The following is an 18,078-nucleotide window of genomic DNA, read 5'->3' on the forward strand; positions in this document are numbered from 1 at the left end:
GGGATCCAACGAAGCCTGGAACGCATCAAGTGGAGGGGTCGGTTTGTTGGCAAGAGTCAACTACACCGAACAATTTCCACTTTGGGAGTGTAGACGTCATGATGGTGTATATTCGACCAGGGGAAAGAAAGATGGGGCAGAGATCTCTTGTGTGGGTTTCGTTGGCGGAATGCCATGAGCGGTGCGGCCGCTCGAGATGTGATTCTACTGAAGCCCGGTTGAGCTCTCCCGGGAATGTCTAGATTGAGTCTTGCGAGGTATTCTCAATATTATTATTAGACCAAACTCAATCGGTATCTACACGACTGAGACTGGCAATAAGATGGCACCCGCTGAACCGAACGCGCTGGCCTTCCGGCCCAAGGGCGAGCCGCCCGTATTCGAAGAGGAACGGAAGGGGTGGAAGGGATACATTGAGTGGGAGAAGTACCCTGAGAAGAAGAAGCAGGCGGCCGAGATCTTGAAGAAATATGACTTCCCCGTCGTTAGTACTTGCACTCTTCTTGGTGTACCACCAAAGACATGATGCTAACCTATACATCACCAGCCGCCCGAGTTCCAACTGCAGCCGCTGCCCAAGACGAACCCCATCCTCACCGGAGAGCGTTGGAAGCAGTATCACTATGCCATGGGACCTAACCTGGAGAAGCTGCCCGATAAGAGCTGGGAGTACGTGAAAAGGAGAAGTCCGAGGACATGGTCCACGTACTTCAGTTCCCTTATAACGGCGAACCGCCGCGGGTGAGTACTTTTATGCTAGCAGCAACCAGACGAAGAAGTGTTGCTGAACTCGAGAAATCAGAAACGACTTGTTGAGTCGGAGATTACTCCCAACAAAGACCATTTCGTCCGCAACCATGGCGGCATCCCCGAGATCGACCCCGAGGAGTACACCCTGGACATCTCCGGCCTGGTCAAGAACCCGAAGCGCCTCACGCTGGCGGACCTGCAGAACGAGGACCTCTTCCCGCGCCAGACCAACACGGTGACGCTGCAGTGCTCGGGCACGCGGCGCATGGAGCAGATCGCCGTCTACCCGGGCGACGGCGACGAGCTGATCAACGCGCCCTGGGCCGAGGGCGCCATCGGCAACGCGCGCTGGACGGGCGTGAGCCTGAAGAAGGTGATCAAGCACTGCGGCGGCCTCATCGACGGCGCCGACAACCTCGAGTTCTACGGCGCCGACACGTACTTCAAGAAGGGCCAGGTGTACAACTACGTCGTCAGCGTGCCGTGGCGCAAGGTGAAAGCCAACGAGGTCCTGCTCGCCTGGGAGATGAACGGCGAGCCGCTGCCCAAGATCCACGGGTTCCCCCTGCGGACCGTCGTGTTCGGGTACATTGGCGCGCGCAGCTGCAAGTGGCTGTACGAGATCAAGGGAATTAAAGGCCCGAGCCAGGCGCCCGTCCAGAAGAAAGAGTACCTCTACTACACGCCGCAGGTCGGCAAGCAGAACGCCATGTACAGCAACGGGTTCAGCATCCAGGACATGCCCGTCTCGTCGGCCATCATGTCGCCTACCGACATGGACCAGATCGTGCACGACGGATCTGTCCGCCTGAAGGGGTGGGCGTACAGCGGCGGCGGCCGCTGGCCGGTCCGCGTCGAGGTCTCGGGCGACGGCGGCTCCGTTTGGTACGAGGTCCCGCCCGAGAACATGTCGACCAAGTACTTCCACGGCTGGCGCCTCTGGGAGATCGAGATGCCCGTCGACGCCGAGGGCTGGCTCGAGTTCTGCGTGCGGTGCTGGGATAACGCGCTGAACACGCAGCCGACCTTTGTCCGTTCTGCTTGGTAAGTTATATCCCGATTGAGACCCTGACCTTGAAAAGAAGCCCAAAAGGGGAGTACTTACTGATGTGTGCTTGATTACAGGAACTGGGATCTCCATGTGACGTCGTCCTGCCACCGCGTCAAGATCTATAGCATGAACCGCTCGAGACCGCAAACCGCGGCGCGGCTCAAGCTGCTCGAGGAGAAGGGCATGTCCATCTTGCCCATTACTCAGCCGCTCGAGATCGACTTGGAGACGGACGAACACTACGACGAAGCTATGGAAGCGATTGGCGGTAGAGACCCGAAAGAGTGATTCGGTCTCGTCGGATGCACGTATTTAGTGCTGGCATTCTCTTAGCCTGCAGTTGAGATAATTACCTACTTTTTGAAGTTCATTTTCATGCAGCCGAGTAATGTTATTATGTGTTTGACCAGTCTGCGTCGAATATACACGTGCGATATACTTGATCTGGTCTGCGATGTTCGTTAGATGCATCGGGACTTAAACGGCGCATCTTATTGCCTTTACATTTTGCGCATGCTGTCGGTCCATTTTAAGGGCGGCTTGTGGTGCTTGCATTTGATGTCATCAAGTACGTTTGCTCCTACCCTCCAAGTTGGATCCAGATCTCACATATCAATCTTGCCCTTCTGGCGAGTAAGCCCAAATACATCATATACATGATCACCTTCCAAGTAACATTGATAGTTTCATTTGATCTTGTTATCTCATCCAGTGGAAGAAGGACCAAAAATGCCAGGCGCTCAAGAGCGGTACTTCGCCAACCCCACCACCGGCGCCCTACGAACCCCCGCGCCGCACGACGAGCTCCTTACCAGTCTCGAGCGGATCAACGCCTTCAACCCACCGGTTCACACCTGCTCGACCGGCTGGAGCTTCCATGGATTCTATACGGGGCCCACCTCCATCGCGTATCTCTTCTACCGTCTTTCCCAGCTGTATCCCGACCTAGACTTCAAGCAGCAGCCTCTGGTTGAATGGGCGCAGGAATATCTGAGACTCGGGGCCCCGAGCCACCGAAAAGCACCCACCCCTTCTAACTGCGGCATTGGCAACGAGACGCTCGCCCATCTGACCATGACAGCTCTCTTGACAGAGGACGCAAGCGTGGTCACGGAGCTCTGCTCTTATGAGCGGATCATCAATGACAAGACGGACGATGGGTCAAATGAGTGGCTATATGGACGCGCCGGCTACTTGTATTATCTCAGACTGTGCAAGACGTCACTAAGCCACATCAATCACGAAATCATCGATAAGACGATCGCGAAGACAGTCCGTCGCATGCTCAAAGTGCCAAAGCCCTGGGTCTGGCACGGGAAACAGTACCTGGGCGCAGCACACGGCACCATTGGCATCATCTGCCAGATCGTCCTGTCGATGCCGGAGATGGCCCCGCAGCTGCAAGAGCTGCTTACCTCCGTGCTAGACGAGCAGCTCGACAGCGGCAACTTCCCCTCCTCGTTACCGGCGGCTGGCTCCGATAAGCTCGTGCAGTTCTGCCACGGCGGGCCGGGCTTCGTGCTGTCCCTTCGCTCGCTGCGACCGTATTACCCGGACCTGGAGACCAAGATGGCTTCGGCCATCCGCCGGGCCCAGGCGGATATATGGCGGCGCGGGTTGCTCACGAAGACGCCGTGTCTGTGTCATGGCATCGCCGGCAACGCTTTGGCGCTGGATGACCACGCGCAGTTCTTGCATCTCCTGTCGTTTATGGGCTCGGATGCGATGGAGCAGGCGGGCTGGCTGCGGGATATTGGACGAGGTCACGATATGGCTAGCCTCTACACGGGTGAGGCTGGGCGGGCCTGGTCATGGGCTGTGGCCGATAAGAACCTACCCAAGACGTGTATTGGGTATAACGATGTGTAGTGCTATGAGATGCTGCCCAGTCATTGAATTCCACCAACAGAACCAGCGACGGGTTGAACGGTCTTGACATCTGCACTGTAAGCGGATAAGTCTGTCAGGGCAGAAACTCTTATAACGCCCACGCTCCCTTGAAAGCTCCGACACCTGGAAAAGGAATGCAAAATTATTACAATGAGAAACAGCAACACTTACGCAGATTTTATTTACATGCACTTGGCCCATGATCAAACTGTTCAATGCTGCTGGTCGAAATCCCTATATTTAATGTACTCTGGTACTTGGGTGCTTCTCCAGAGATGACAGCTCCAGCCACAGTCCCAGCCACCATTCCCCACGTGATTAGCGGCCAGATCCAAGCTCGCACGCTCGGTCGCGACGCAAGGAGCCTCTTGACACTGGTGTTTGGTCTGGCTTGCTGGGAAATTTTGGCTGCAGCCAGACGCGCTTCTCCAAGTCACCCTGGGCCATCCAATCCTCCATCAATTCAATTGAACTAACGTTCCGTTTTTCGACGCAAGAGCTTCGACGTGACCCAGCCCAATCGTTGCAAGTCGCCCTTTAATTCCCGCGACGTCGTACTCTCCCAGCTGCAGCGTTACGCACTTTTGCATTGTCGACTTCTCGCCTGCTCGCCCCGGCTCGACGTGCAATTCCCCCAGTAGCGGAGCTGCCAACGTCAGTCCGGCTTGGAGCTTGCGAGTGTTTTCATGCTTATGCGACATGAGTATGACATGAGATAGCTTCTATTCTTTCAGCCATCCACCACCGCTGCCATGGGAACTCGATCGGCGCCCCAGGCGTTCCTCTCCAGCTACGCGCCGCGATTGCGCACCTACAACAACTCCCTCCTCACCCCCGTCGCCCACCCGACCCAGGCCGTCGGCCCCCAATCGCGAACCACCAAGCGCGGCACCACCGTCATCAACTACGCCGAAGACGGCTACGACTATGACGACGACGAAACCGACGGAGACAGGCGGCGCCCCACCGGCCTTCGCAGCCTCCGCCGCGAGGACAGCACCTCGAGGCTCGATGCGAGCGACAAGGTCGGCAAGGATACCATTGCGCCGGTAGACCTGCAGGGCATCTGGCGAAACTGGATGCTTAAGAGTAGGACCCGGTCCGACCTGAATGCCCAGGCGCAGGCTGCCATGCCCGTCACCCTCATTCCCATCCGTATCGACGTCGACATCCCCGCCTTCATGCCAGCCGCGCCGTTTCCCCCTACCCCCGGGCGTGACCCAGCCAACACCACAAATGGACCCCTCCCTCTACCGAGCTGGCGAGATGACAGTACCATACAAGCTCAGGGATATCTTCTTGTGGAATTTACACGAGACCGTCATCACCACGGATCAGTTTGCTATGGCATTGGTGCAGGATCTCGACCTTCCCAACCAAGTCCCCATCGCGAATGAGATCAGCAAGCAAATACGGACACAGCTCGAAGAATACGCTGGCGTTGCGCTCCATCCGCTTTTCCATTCCGAGGATGCGACGGCCGTGGCTAATGGCAATGTGGCCGCTGCAGCCGCTGCCCTACGATCAGTCCACGATACTCCGGCTATGCCCGGGACTCCTCTACAGCAATCATCGTCGTCTTTTGTCGGGGGCTCGAATACGCCGATGCTCAGCGCCGTCGACACCCCTTCCAAGGGACCCACCGCTTCTGCCCTTCAAGTCACGGCCACGGCCAGCCCTATTGCTGCCGATGCTGATGATTACAGCCCCGACGACACGTATCGCTGCATAGTGTCACTTAGTCTCAATCTCTCTAGCAGCGTGTATTCTGACAAGTTCGAATGGTCTTTACTCCATCCACCGGGCACAGCGGAGGCATTCGCGAAAATTACTTGCACGGACCTGGGCTTGGCCGGAGAGTGGGTACCTGCCCTTACACACGCGATCTACGAAGCCGTGCTGCGTCTAAAGAAGGAGGCTTGCGAGTCTGGAGGTCTAGTGGCGGGCTGGGGTGCCATGGGCGCAGAGCTACCGAACGACGCGGCGCACGGAGCGGATGCCGGCTGGCGTTACGACCCCGAGCACCTTGCCGAAGACTGGGAGCCCAAGATCGAGTTCTTGTCTAAGGAAGAGATCGAGAAGCGCGAGGGCGATCGCGAGAGAGAGGTTCGCCGCCTCCGCCGCGAGACTGCGCGGTTCAGCAGCAATACCGGCATGCTGGGCGGTATGCCATTGGGCACCGTAGAAGTGGAAGAGGAGCGGATGGGACGTGGTGAGCGTTCCAAGAAGAAGCGCAGGTTTAGAAGTCTCAGCCCTCTGGGCCGCTCTGGCACCCCTGGGAGGGGTACACCGGACGTCGGTGGTTATGGCGGTGGTGGTTCATTGAGCGACCAGGAGCGATTCAACTGGCGATGTCTGCATTGTCGCGTCTGGGGCACCAGCGTGTGGGCAGTCCGCAAGGGCCCCTTTGGCGATCGGGTAAGTTTTTGCTGTCTCAAGCCGCTATACCGAGTTCCATTACTGACTTGACATCCAGACACTTTGTGCCAACTGTGGCAGCGTATGGGAGCAAACGAAACAGCTGCCCAGGTGGTCGCTAAACTTGCACGCAATGGACCCGCGTCCTATCTGATAGTGCTGAGTCTGAGATGATCTTGCGCACTATCAAGGACTGAGAAATAAAAGCGAAGCTTCCATGATAACACGATGTAAGACTAGGCGTTTCGGATGGATTTGAGAGAAAGGGGATACCATGCACGCATGTACCTGCTTTGTTGCGATTCCGCACGCGGATTTTGCGGGCTCGAGGCGATGCGACTAAGAAAAGCCATTTCGAGGAAACGACATGGGTTTGGTTTACGGTAATTAGATGGGCCTCCTCTGGCTGCTGTTGCTGCTGCTGCTGAAAGAGGCGCGGGCTGTTAGCCCACCAGCTCTGTATACTAGAGAGACTATCCGCAATGCCTGTTCCCTAGGCCTGGTTCTGCCACCGAGCATGTCCCGGGCTATCCAGAACCGGGCTGCTTTTGGTCAACTTGGATGAGAGAAGCCCTGCGTTGCCTGCTTTGTAATGGATTTGACCTACGAGATGGTAGACATTAGGAGAGTTAATACACCGATAAAGGCCATTTATTGATAATGTATCGTTACACTCGGTCGGGTTGGGTCGAACAATTGCAACTTACGGACTGGGGCAAATGAAGCCCTTCGTGATACTGTATGTACCGCAGTCATGGGGGCGCTCGTACTAATTGGCAGCTCGATTTCGGGGATTGCTAATAAGGGATGGGTTGATTATCTCCAGATGCCTGTCGGACAGCATCTGACGATTTGGGAAAAGGGAAATTAGTGCGATGTGACTCATGCGGCTTAAGTTGTGTTCGGAAAACAAAGCGAAATTACGCATCGCGATTTCTGCCAACGGCCAACGGCTAACACCCGGACCAATATTGAATCGGCAGTTACCCAAGCGGCACAGCGCTTTTCTTTCCCCAGGGAGATAGATGGGCATCGTGCAAATCGTGCAACCACACACAACCTGACAAGGACCCCCAGCTTTACTACCCCTACAGCCTGCCAGCCAGCCTTACAGCTCCGGTGACCAATCGCAATTCGACGGTGGCCGTAGGGTGGGATCGGTATGCAAATATTATGCAAGCGGGACAAATTGCGAACGCAAGGAAGAAGGCTGTTGCTGATAGGATTGGGAAAGGATGGGATGGGATGGGATGTGCAAGGTTTTGCATTGCCGAGAGCAATATCCGCGGGCCCCAACAACCAGCAGGAAATGGAATTGGAGAAGACCATCTCCGACGCGAGGTTCTTTCTAGGAATATATACATACATAACCCTCCTCGGTGAGATCTAGAAGCGAGGAGTTGTCGTCCAGCCTGGTCTTTCTTTGCACGAAGAAAGATTCATTCTCAGTCGTTTTACCTGACCAAAGTCATTCACTCTCGTTTATACCATACCAACGACACATACACGCCAACGTTATTCATTATTCCTCTGTCTATCTAGTTCTAATTCTAATATTATTAATACACCAATACCACACACAATGAAGTCCGTCGCCACCATCGTCTTCTCCTTCCTCGCCACAGCCCTGACCGCAGTCGCGGCCCCAGCCCCGGCCCCGGCGCTCGAGGTCCACCAAGCCCACGACCAGGACCGCCCCGTCATCACCACTCCAGACACCATCATCCCCCTCCGGCTCCTCGACCGCGACGGCAACTACACCAAGACAATAGAGCCGAGGGCCATTGCTACCGGCGAAGACAATACCCGACAGCAACAGCAATTCACCTTCTCCAGCGGCGACAAAGACGCCCCGTACATGGTGTGCTCCCGGATCCCCCGCGCCCATGCCGGGTGCGTGGTCCGGGTCTGGTTCGACAGCCACCACGCCGAGGAGGAAGGCCGTCCCGACGATGGCATCTACTCCGAGCCCAGCGATATCGTCTTCGATTCCGAGGAGGACGAGTCGGAGCCGTGTGTGGCGCTGGGGGTGGATAGTGGTGACGGCAAGGGGGAGCAGGGGTTGATGGTCCGGAAGATTGACGTTAATTGCCCCTAGGTTAAGCTATTGATTGATTGTTAGGGGGGTCTTCGAGATGGGAAGGGGGATACTGGATCTTTTTGCCTGCTTGTCTGTCTTCCTTTCTTGCCTTCTTGACGACCACGCTTCGGACGCGAAGAGGGCCGGAGGTATTTCGCGCTGCAAGCTCGCGGCGGCGCAAGCATTGATGGATTCTGGCAGCACACCTGAATGCTATCCATTGTGGGCACTTATATCATGTGTGCTAGGAATGACTCAGCTCATTTAGCTGGCCCAATTGAAGGGAGCTTACTAATCTGGTCCGACAATGGGCAGATGCCAGGACCGGGTGTGGTTTTTCGTTGCTTTCGTCGCCTGGTTCGTCGTTACGTTACTACTCTTAAGCCTGCTTGGCAGTGTCTAGCATATCTCGCCAATAACGAAGGACCTAGGCAGAGCCCTTGCCTGCAGCGCATTCTCCCGATCCCGTTAGCATGCATAACTGTTCACCAATGGAAGCCATGCCATTCATGAAGTAGTTGTAATGATGCTCGAGATGTTCGGTTACGTTTGGCGAGGCCGCGTTACGGGCACTGGTGGCCAAGATGATAGATGCCGTAGCGAAAGATGTGCATGGCTATTCGCGAATAGTCGCATATATCCCATTGGTTACCGACCACTCCGCGTGCATATCACATATTTCCTTCGTCAGTGTCATAATGCAAGATGAAGCCAACTAGATTGCAAGGGAGGCGGCGTGGTATATTGTGAACTAGGGACAACCAACTCCAACGGCGTAATTTCCCACGAGATGCGGTGTTTGTATCCAACAGTAATTCCTTCCTTGCTTCGATCGCCTGGGGTGCAGTGCGTGAACACTCTGAGATCCGAATACAAATAGCCGCTGACGGGAACGGAAGATATGATATCGTAGCTTCGCCGTCCAGCAGGGTTATCCGCAGTTTTCCTGGCCCCAAGTCAATCGTTCTCTTGTACAAGTACACGAACACACACGTGCAGTCACTCGTTTCACGCATATACACATACTTACCAACTATCAAGTCGCTCCTTGACTTACACCACTGATCAATAACCCAATGCTCAACATGAAGTCCGCCGCGACAGCTACCGCGACCCCGCTGCACCTCTCGGCGCGCCAGAAGAGCAGCAACAGCATCGCCACGATCCAGATCTACTCGGACTGGCCCGAGCGGCAGAACCTCCTGCAGACCATCGAAGCCCCAGCCGAGTCGCGCGTCGCCGAGCTGGGCCCGCCCGCGGTCGGCGTGTGCGCCAAGGTGCACGACCGCGAGCGCGGGTGCCAGTTCCTGGCGTGGTTCGACCGCGAGCCCGAGGACCCGAGCGCGGGCGTCGATGACAGGGCCGAGGACCTCAGCCCGGCGGGCGAGTTCCCGCCGCACAGCTCGGTCGAGGTCTGCGTCGGGCACGCGACGGAGAGGGATGGGGTCAAGATGCAGATGCCTCTTCGCCGCGTCGAGGTCGTCTGCTCGTAAGATCTTCTATTACACTAAACCAACTTAGGGGAAGAAGGAAGGGATGGGACATGGTGGAGCGAGGAGGTTGTCTGGTCTACTTATCGCGTTCTTAATCGCCGGGAAGGGCAGGCGGGGGCATCGCAAGTGTCTGTCGGCCTTAGGGGCTGAGGGGTGTGGCTCAGATTTGTGCAGACCACGTGGGGGCAAGAGGGAAATGTCCTGATCAATTGAGATTCAATCGGATATCTGCTCATCACTGCAGTATCATGACAGGAATTGAAATAGTGACTAAGCCAGCCGCAAACTTGTCAGCATGGGCGTTGCATGATAAGCACTTTTGGGTGGATAAAGCGACTCACTGCCCGACGAATGCGGAAGTGGGGGCTGTTGTGGCCTTTGGTTCGCTTTTGCTGTTGATTGATGAGGAGTGCCTTATTCAGTATCCCGGATCAATAAACAACATGCACCCAGATACTGCACCCATCAGAAGCAAGCTTGAATAAACTGATGCGAAGTGATTGAATGCCGGCAACGTAGTCCTAATAGTCTGCAGCCGTTAAGCATGAGTGGTAGTCGCTGTCGCCACCCTAGGTAGCCGTTGTCATTGCTACGGTCGCAGCAGAGAGTAAATCGCTGGTTTGCTTTGTACCCCGTGCGATGGGATAGCAAATGCAAGGGCCCCGCCGCCTCATGAGCGAGCGAGCGACACCGCGGGGGCCGGTTAAGACATGGATGCTCGATTTATCGGTGCTGCAAACATCGTGCACACGTTGATGGGAACCACACTAAATGGACAGGGTACCGACCGACGATGACCTTACGGCCTGCGGTGCTGTGGGCTGGGGTCATGGCGGGAGGTGACTGACTGGATTGGAAGGAGGGGGAAAAAGAATAGACAAAGAGGAAAAGAAGAAAACCAAAACCACGCTTTGGCATATTATTGTGTATCGAAGTGAAATGACCGCCGATGCGCTCGTTCAAATGCACCTACTCACACACTCTGGTATGGGTTCTGTGGGAAAGGTCACCCTTTTCACATATCAGCTATAACCAATTTTAGATGACCCTCTTCCAACAACAACAGTTGACCATGCACTGGTGGCGCAATGGTAGCGCGTTGCTTTCCGGTCTTCTCTGGCTACTAGCAAAGGCTGTGGGTTCGAGTCCCGCCTGGTGCTTCAATTTTTGCATTTTTGGGAGATTCCGACCTCATTTTTGGTCGGCGACGACAGGAGGTGAACACTTCAACTGCTAGCATTCACCGATGGTGGGCTAGCGCATCCAAGGTTAACATCTTAATCAATGGCTTTGGTAAATAACACCGCAAGTATTTTCGGGTTTTCGTGTTCATCGAGTATCGTGGTCTACGGCGTAGTACACCGTGCGCTGTGCCATCGTAGACCAAGACTGCTTATGCAGCCTTCCATTGCCCCACAAGGACGGGGCCCATACTCCTCATTGATATACACTCCCGTTCAACTTAAGGGTGGAAGAGGAAATAGACGGTCGAAGACATCCGTATCGGAGTTCACGGCGATGACTATATAAGCACCACCGGAGAATCTGCGCCGGGGAGTCCCAGCGCACCAGCACTTCCCCGACTCTCTTCAGGTCCCTCATACGACGAACTCGAGAGGCAGACAACGTTGGTGCATGTGAATCACCTCCATAACCATTCCGAGACAACTCATGGCACCAAGACTACTCTTATTCAGTGATGTAATTCCTTGGCCTCCTACCCTCGACTCTCGACTTGGAAGAAAGGTGGGATAGTTTGCATTTGACGGGCATGGCGTGTATGTGGAGGCGTATGTGGGGGTGCTGTAAGTGGTTTTGTAGTATTGTCCCATTGTGAGTTTTGCCTGCTCTACTGATGCGTAGCCTGGGGATGTTCCGGTCTATGCTGTGATCCATGGCAATGAGTTTTCTTTTACGCTTATCATTTGCGGTTTCGAGGCGTTCATCACTGAGACTAGTCAGAAGACATCGTTGCTCGGATGGATGAAAGGGTATGATACTTGTGGCATCATCAGGGCATGGCAAAGTAAAGTATTTAAGGTCCGGTTTGGCTTCTCGAAAATCTCACCTTCCGAACATCTAATTACAGAATCCCCAAAATCAAGCAACAACGAAAGCATCATCGCCATAACTACAACCCAAGGAACCAAAGAACAGAACCAAGAAGCCAGCTACACATCCCAGTAAAGAACAGGACTTTGCAAACATGTCGAACTTTTACTATCCTTACGGAGACTACCAGCCTCGCGGCGTCCAAGATTTCTACACCACCAACCAGCTCCCGACGCCGATGGACCTCCAGGGCAGCGCTCATTACTTCAACAACCACGTATACAACCCGGCCTTTGGCTGGCCGGTCCAGTACAACCAAGGCTATCCCGGACCGGAGATGCAGCTGCCTTTTCGGCATCAAGGGTACGAGCAATGGAGTCTGGAGGACCGGGGAGTGCCCCGGTACCCGTGCGTTAACCGTGGGATCTGGTAAGGCATAGCTAGTTACGTGGGAGTTTACTGGTAACGAAAGAAGACACTGGAGGACGTGAGGAATAGGTAGGGGTTAAAGGTAAGATATGCTTTAATGGTAGCAATCGGCAATGATTTCTGAATCGATGTGCATGCCTCCTCATGATATATGCACAACGTAAACCCAATCATCCATTCCCCTTAATCGGTTTGTTTCTTGTGTACGCCAATCTAGAGACCCCTCAATAGTTTACCAATACCCCTCATGATAAGGCCCTCGCCGCCTAGTCTCGGAGTTGAAAGCCAAGTGGCCTCGAAGAGGTGACTTGGACTATCGCCGAGGTGATTACCGGACTTACATAGGCAACTCTCCATGAAAGAACCCAGACGTGCCATGGCGGAGAAGGTACCTCTTTCTCTTGTAACATGAGTATTAGCCCCGGCTGCTTAGGGAGATATTCGACAACTAAGAAGAGTAGAGAGAAAGAGAAAGCGAGAAAGAATATACAGGGGCCGACTTCAGAAATGGGTGTCAAGAAGTGTCTCAATATCAAGATGACTTTGACGAGGTCTTGGTTAGTAGCAGGCCAGGTGTGGTTGCTGCCACAAATCATAAGTTAAAGTACCCATCCAGATGCCAAGTACCAAAGCATCGGGCTGAAATCTCACTTGGAAAGCACATCTAGGGGAGCATCTGACCGACTCAAGGGGCTTGGACTTCTACCAACGTACAGAGGCACCAGGGTTGGGGTAATGATAAACAGCACAGGCTCCCTTCCCTTTTATGCCTCGCTTGCACTGCCTCCAGGACTTGCAAGTTGTGCATGCGTATATGGTGCATCTTCGCAGCGATTCGATCTTGTCCACTGGTGTGTGTCTCTGCCATTGTTGAACATCGGTGGGGCCTGTGTTGTGGCAGGTGGGAGAGATGGTTTGCTGAGCCCGACCTCGAGGATGGGGCGATATTTGTACACTACGTCACGTGGATAAACATGCTCACCGAGGGGCGATGACAGCAAGGTACCCATTGCGGGCGCTCGCGCGTATCACACGCGCCAGCAAGTACCCTGATGGGCTTTCGATTCTACTACTGGGCAAAAGCGCCATCGCGGAATTCTCGAGTTTCAACTCCGCGTGCAGGCGGGGGTTAAAACACTTTCAACATTATGAAGCCGGGCTATCTAGGGGGTGGATGGGTATAATGAGTTTATTCAGATCTTTCAAGTGTGAGACGGTTTAAAACGGAACAAAGAAATAAAAAGCTGGACGACATCAACCCAACTCGGCTACCCGAGGGTAATACCCCAACCTCGTCTCGGAGATCGTCACTTGACGATGATGGCCCTTGGTCGAAATGGTAGAGGGGTAATCCTCCTTCAACTGGTAGAACTGAGGAGAAGACTCAAACCCTCCTCCGACAACCCTGGGCAGCGTCGGCAGGTCCTTCAACGTGCTCAACCGCATGGCGCTGTCCCGCTTCCTCGCGAGCCGGAACGTCAACAGGACGCCCACGACGACCAGGACCACGCCGCCGACCCCGGCCCCGACGCCGATCCCGATCTTGGCCCCCGTGGAGAGCGGCTCCGGCGTCGCGGCGCTGCTGCTGCTGGCGCCGGCGATGATGTAGGTGGCGTGCGGTGCTGCGCCTTGGGACGGGACCCGGGACGGCGGCGGCGGCGCCGTGTCTAGGGTCAGGGCGGTGTAGGATGGGGGGATGGTCGGGATGGTTTGGTCTACCTCTGTTGCAGTTACGGCTCTCGGAAGGACCGACGGTGGTTGTGTCGATGGCGGCGACGACGACGACAATGACGCTATTGTAATGTTGAAATAGCATGACCTCATCGACAGGGCGTCGATCGCCCCTTGTTTCGTCGTTCCCGTGCCGGGACGGAGCCGTAGGAAGAAGACGTTCGAGTCGGAGAGGTCGAAGTCAAAGATCTGCGGTACCCAGTCATACTGGGTAAAGCTGATCGCCGCCCGGCTTTCTGGAAAGAGAGGTGTCAGGGGTGCCACATGTGCTGTGGATTGCTTCAGTGCAACATACGGAAGATTGTGGGACCTTGCAATGCAGAGCCGCTCTCATCGATATTCTGCTGCCAGAGGCTGATGGTATAATCGGTGTAAGTTGTGGCCCATCGTATTTTCTGCACTTCGCCGACCGTCCATACGGGGTTGGCCGAGAAGTCGGGGGCAATGGCGGCGTTTTCGGGGTTCAAAATGCTTCGGCCACCAGTGGCTGCTGCTGCTGGCACCACACAAGTCCAGCTCCAATTACGATTACAATAAAGGATAGGCCAATCATGGCGTTGGCGGGCGAGTAGGAGACATTAAAGCAGGGAAGGTGGATGGTATCTTGGCTGGCACGAAGATTGCTGCGACAAACTGATGCAAAGGATTATGCCCAAGAAGAAAATGGACGAGGGCAGTAACATTTTTCTTTTCGGCATGCGTGGGCTTCATGACCTGATATCAGTCAGTTCGCACCCTACTCGAGCCATCCATTCCGGCAGGCAGAACAAGGGAGGGCATTGTGCATTCGAGAGATCACAACTGCGAGCTTCGATCGCACCCATCCATCGTTCAATCAAACAACCGACTGCCATCTGCCGACTATGCACGCACATACAAAAGGAAGTAATGTAACCGCCCAGGGACGCAATCGAATGCCCCAAGATGGCAAGGGCCGTGGCTTGGGGTCCAAATTCGACCGTTCTGGAAGCGACCCATCCATGTCGGCTCGAGCCAATATTGGAAAGCCACCATTGGCGGGCTGCCAAGCCCTCCCGGTGAGCCGGACAAGGGGATTGGCTCCCTATCGCTTGCGGCAGGCTGGGCTGGCAGGCTGAGGTTGGTTCTTGGCCATGATCTGATGCCTCGGTTACGAATCACATCGTCTCTTGGAAGCCACCATGTTGCATTTCAGTTGATGAACGCAGGCGGTGCTGTTTACTACTGCAGAGCTTACTGCTGACACATCACTTTCGGGTTTCGGGCTGGCCAAGTAAACGCCTGGGTGTTCTGGCAATTGACCGCCCAACCACATGCTGCCGTAAGCAAGGGGATGTAACGCTGCAAGGGCACCATTGACTACTCTCCCAGAGCCAGTTCCAAGACAAAGGAGTTTTATTGGAACCTGGAATCTGTTAGGTTATTTACGGCTTAATCGAGGTGCTTTGGGTACAATTATTCAAGTATGCCCCTGGGAAATGTCATCTCGTTGGTTGGTCCTGGGCACGGGTTCGAGACAAAGAAGTCTATCAAAAGCCATCCTTCATGTCATGACCAATGATATGATATGGCCGCAATAGGACAGCCATGTATGCTTTCGGGTTAGTCTCGGATTTTCAGGGGTAATCCGAACTAAACGCCGAGCAAGCAATTGTACGCGCCGCAGGGGACGTACGCCAGGCGACCACAGGCTGTTCCTAGCCAGATGATAGTTACCCTTCGAGCGGTACTATCAAGGTTCATTACATACTTACGAAGCAACGTCCAAAGTTTCCCAAGAATGTTAACCTTACTTGAGCAGTTGAGCCCCCAACATGGTTTGGAAATCAAAACGCCACGGCTCCGATTACGGCCCGTCCGCGCGGCCGACTTGTATGCCCTCCATGGCATGCGCACCGATCCCGCTGTCATGGAATACATGTGCGCTATGTAGCCCCATCGGACTGGTGAAGAGCTATATCGAACTAACATGGGCTCCCAGGACTTCCGGCGTGGACACAGAGCCCGACGCGGAGAAGTCGCACAGCGTGGTCAGAATGCAGATGATGATGAAGCCCGGTAACTTCGCCTTTGCAGTAACAATTGGAGCAGCAGATGATGAGCCGGCCATCGGCTTCATCGGTATCATCAGGCCGCCCGAAGCCTTCTTCATCTTCAGCAGGGCCAGTTGGGGCAAAGGGTACGCCACCGAAGCCCTGCGGGCGTTTTTGACTACGTACTGGTCAAAGTTTCCCAACGGGCTTCCACAAATGCGCCACGAACATGAAGACCTCTTGCAAGCTTACGTGGTCGAAGAAAATGATGGAAGTTCCCGGGTGCTGGAGAAAGCCGGGTTCAAGCAGATCGGTACCGCCACAGGCCAAATAGGGGACAGAATGGATGTGTTGGAAAGAGTGTATGAAATTCGAAGATCTATCGGCTAGAAGCGAGTGTGGTGTTGTGTAAGGATTGAGTTAGAACGTAAATCGACCGCCCTTGAGAGTTGCCCACGATACCAGATACACGGGCACCAGGCAAGAATAATGCGTAACCAATACTTGGTTTTGCGTGCATAACTCTACGCCCACTTCCCCAGGAGCCCCATCAGGCCCATCCCGGAGACGAGTCCCAGCAACCCCAGCCCCGTCCTGGCGCTGCTCTGGTTCGCCATCTCGCCGCCCTCCAGCCAGTCCTTGGCCCACATCTCCACGACCCCAGTCCAGACGAGGATACCAGCCGAGAAAGCATCGAGCGAGCCGAGCGCGACGATGGTAAAAGGGTCGTTGCCGTTGAAGCGGTGGAGGACGGCCATTCCGAGTATCATGCCCAGTGGTGTAATGAATGCGAACCCGGATGCGAGAGCAAACTTCTTTCTGGCTGACACTGCTGCGCCTGTTGTTGTTGGTGTTTGGGTCCCGCTCCCCAGTAGAGGCTCCTCTTCTTCTGCGCTTGCCACGGTTCCATACGAGGGTCCTGTAGGAACTTGAACCTGGACCATGTTGCGTACGGTGGCCAGTCCCAGCTCGGCGATCCGGCTTCCCAAGGCGATACCCTCGAATAGCTGGTGGAACCCAATGACCACCGCCAGCGTTACGAAGAAGCTATCACCCGTCACGACAAGAGTGACGCCAATCACTGTGTCCACGAATTAATGAGGTCCGATATGCAGGAGTTTTCAGATGCAAGTTACAGAGCGAGTGGAACATGATCCCGGATTCCAGTACGAAGATGTTGACGAGCTCATTATTGGCTTGTTGCTGTTCGTCGGCCTGGCGCCGGGAGAAGAATCGATGAGAGAGGAAATCCACGGCAAAGGAGACGAAAACGCCGGCCAGCAAGATCGCGGCTGGTGTGGCTTCATAATCTATCTCGCCCAAGCATTTGTTTTGAAACATCAAACTCGCGTGAGTAAAGAGCTGGATGGAGCCTCTCATGTCAACAAGCTGCATCGAAATCGCTTATGATATTTTATGATTAGTTGAGCTAGGAAAGGTATTTGACTTACATGTATGAATGCTGTGGAGACGACCACACCCGTGCCGAACTGTTTGATGAATGCGAGCAAGGCATTACTGGTGGACGGCGTATTGACTCTCATTATGATGGGGCTGTATGTACCTGATATTCGGGTCAGCATTGAACAGCCGCTCCCTTCTCTTGGTATAGCATCAGCATGGCCAAATCCGGAAGCCTTACCGATTGCACTCGCAACGAGAACCGCGGCCACCATTCCCCATCTCAGCGGTATGTTGTAATGGCGTTTGATAAGTCCGCAGTTGAGCGGATCACCGGTTTCTTGTTCATCCTCGCAGTGTCTTGTTTTGGGTAGTTAGCAAGATCAAGCTGGGCCGTTTGGGTTGTCCAATGTTGCACGTCAACGACTCGGTTCGTCTTTTGTACTCCACTGGCGTCAGAAGTCGTCTCTTACTCAACACCGGCATGGAAATGGCAATGCCTCTCTTTGTCAATACCAAACTCGCCTCTCAACTCCGACCCGTTGAGGAGAGGAGTGCTGAAGTCGGCAGCAACCCTGCTCTGGATCGTCCTCTCTATAAGGGTGACTACCTCGGCCGACTGGAGGTTGAGTGGGCTCTGATATGCTAATGATACCAGCAGCACTAGTATAGCGAGCACGTCGTATAGGCAGAGTCCACGGACCATGTTGGGTTTTATGCAACGGAATAAGATTATTGGATAACGGGGTCCTTGTTTATGAACTAGGAGTT

At 54.6% G+C, this 18,078-nt stretch overlaps 9 protein-coding genes across 9 annotated transcripts; 7 read left to right on the forward strand and 2 right to left on the reverse strand.

Annotated features, from left to right (window-relative positions):
- Positions 1-322: 322 nt before the first annotated feature.
- PG997_005727 (uncharacterized protein) lies at positions 323-2,089 on the forward strand (the record flags this gene model as incomplete). The annotated part of the gene is made up of 4 exons (XM_066810042.1): positions 323-484; positions 548-686; positions 771-1,794; positions 1,876-2,089. The coding sequence occupies 4 exons, from the start codon at positions 323-325 to the stop codon at positions 2,087-2,089; spliced, it is 1,539 nt and encodes a 512-aa protein (XP_066668965.1).
- Positions 2,090-2,530: 441 nt separating this feature from the next.
- On the forward strand, positions 2,531-3,670 carry PG997_005728 (uncharacterized protein; the record flags this gene model as incomplete). Its single annotated transcript, XM_066810043.1, has 1 exon — positions 2,531-3,670. One exon carries the CDS (start codon positions 2,531-2,533, stop codon positions 3,668-3,670), a length of 1,140 nt encoding a protein of 379 aa, XP_066668966.1.
- A 773-nt stretch (positions 3,671-4,443) lies between these two features.
- Positions 4,444-6,283, forward strand: PG997_005729 (SFH1 subunit of the RSC complex; the record flags this gene model as incomplete). Its single annotated transcript, XM_066810044.1, has 3 exons — positions 4,444-4,906; positions 4,950-6,109; positions 6,191-6,283. The coding sequence occupies 3 exons, from the start codon at positions 4,444-4,446 to the stop codon at positions 6,281-6,283; spliced, it is 1,716 nt and encodes a 571-aa protein (XP_066668967.1).
- Positions 6,284-7,691: 1,408 nt separating this feature from the next.
- Positions 7,692-8,207, forward strand: PG997_005730 (uncharacterized protein; the record flags this gene model as incomplete). The annotated part of the gene is made up of 1 exon (XM_066810045.1): positions 7,692-8,207. One exon carries the CDS (start codon positions 7,692-7,694, stop codon positions 8,205-8,207), a length of 516 nt encoding a protein of 171 aa, XP_066668968.1.
- Positions 8,208-8,616: 409 nt separating this feature from the next.
- PG997_005731 (uncharacterized protein) lies at positions 8,617-10,513 on the reverse strand (the record flags this gene model as incomplete). Its single annotated transcript, XM_066810046.1, has 4 exons — positions 8,617-8,805; positions 9,000-9,025; positions 9,247-9,672; positions 10,486-10,513. 4 exons carry the CDS (start codon positions 10,511-10,513, stop codon positions 8,617-8,619), a joined length of 669 nt encoding a protein of 222 aa, XP_066668969.1.
- Positions 10,514-11,888: 1,375 nt separating this feature from the next.
- On the forward strand, positions 11,889-12,167 carry PG997_005732 (uncharacterized protein; the record flags this gene model as incomplete). Its single annotated transcript, XM_066810047.1, has 1 exon — positions 11,889-12,167. One exon carries the CDS (start codon positions 11,889-11,891, stop codon positions 12,165-12,167), a length of 279 nt encoding a protein of 92 aa, XP_066668970.1.
- A 1,313-nt stretch (positions 12,168-13,480) lies between these two features.
- Positions 13,481-14,252, forward strand: PG997_005733 (uncharacterized protein; the record flags this gene model as incomplete). Its single annotated transcript, XM_066810048.1, has 2 exons — positions 13,481-13,768; positions 13,977-14,252. The coding sequence occupies 2 exons, from the start codon at positions 13,481-13,483 to the stop codon at positions 14,250-14,252; spliced, it is 564 nt and encodes a 187-aa protein (XP_066668971.1).
- A 1,401-nt stretch (positions 14,253-15,653) lies between these two features.
- On the forward strand, positions 15,654-16,296 carry PG997_005734 (uncharacterized protein; the record flags this gene model as incomplete). Its single annotated transcript, XM_066810049.1, has 2 exons — positions 15,654-15,793; positions 15,855-16,296. 2 exons carry the CDS (start codon positions 15,654-15,656, stop codon positions 16,294-16,296), a joined length of 582 nt encoding a protein of 193 aa, XP_066668972.1.
- Positions 16,297-16,430: 134 nt separating this feature from the next.
- PG997_005735 (uncharacterized protein) lies at positions 16,431-18,013 on the reverse strand (the record flags this gene model as incomplete). Its single annotated transcript, XM_066810050.1, has 5 exons — positions 16,431-16,987; positions 17,043-17,309; positions 17,354-17,470; positions 17,549-17,667; positions 17,781-18,013. The coding sequence occupies 5 exons, from the start codon at positions 18,011-18,013 to the stop codon at positions 16,431-16,433; spliced, it is 1,293 nt and encodes a 430-aa protein (XP_066668973.1).
- Positions 18,014-18,078: the final 65 nt, after the last annotated feature.

This window comes from Apiospora hydei (assembly GCF_038363865.1).
Source record: "Apiospora hydei strain CBS 114990 chromosome Unknown utg000005l_segment0_segment0, whole genome shotgun sequence".
NCBI lineage: Eukaryota > Fungi > Ascomycota > Sordariomycetes > Amphisphaeriales > Apiosporaceae > Apiospora > Apiospora hydei.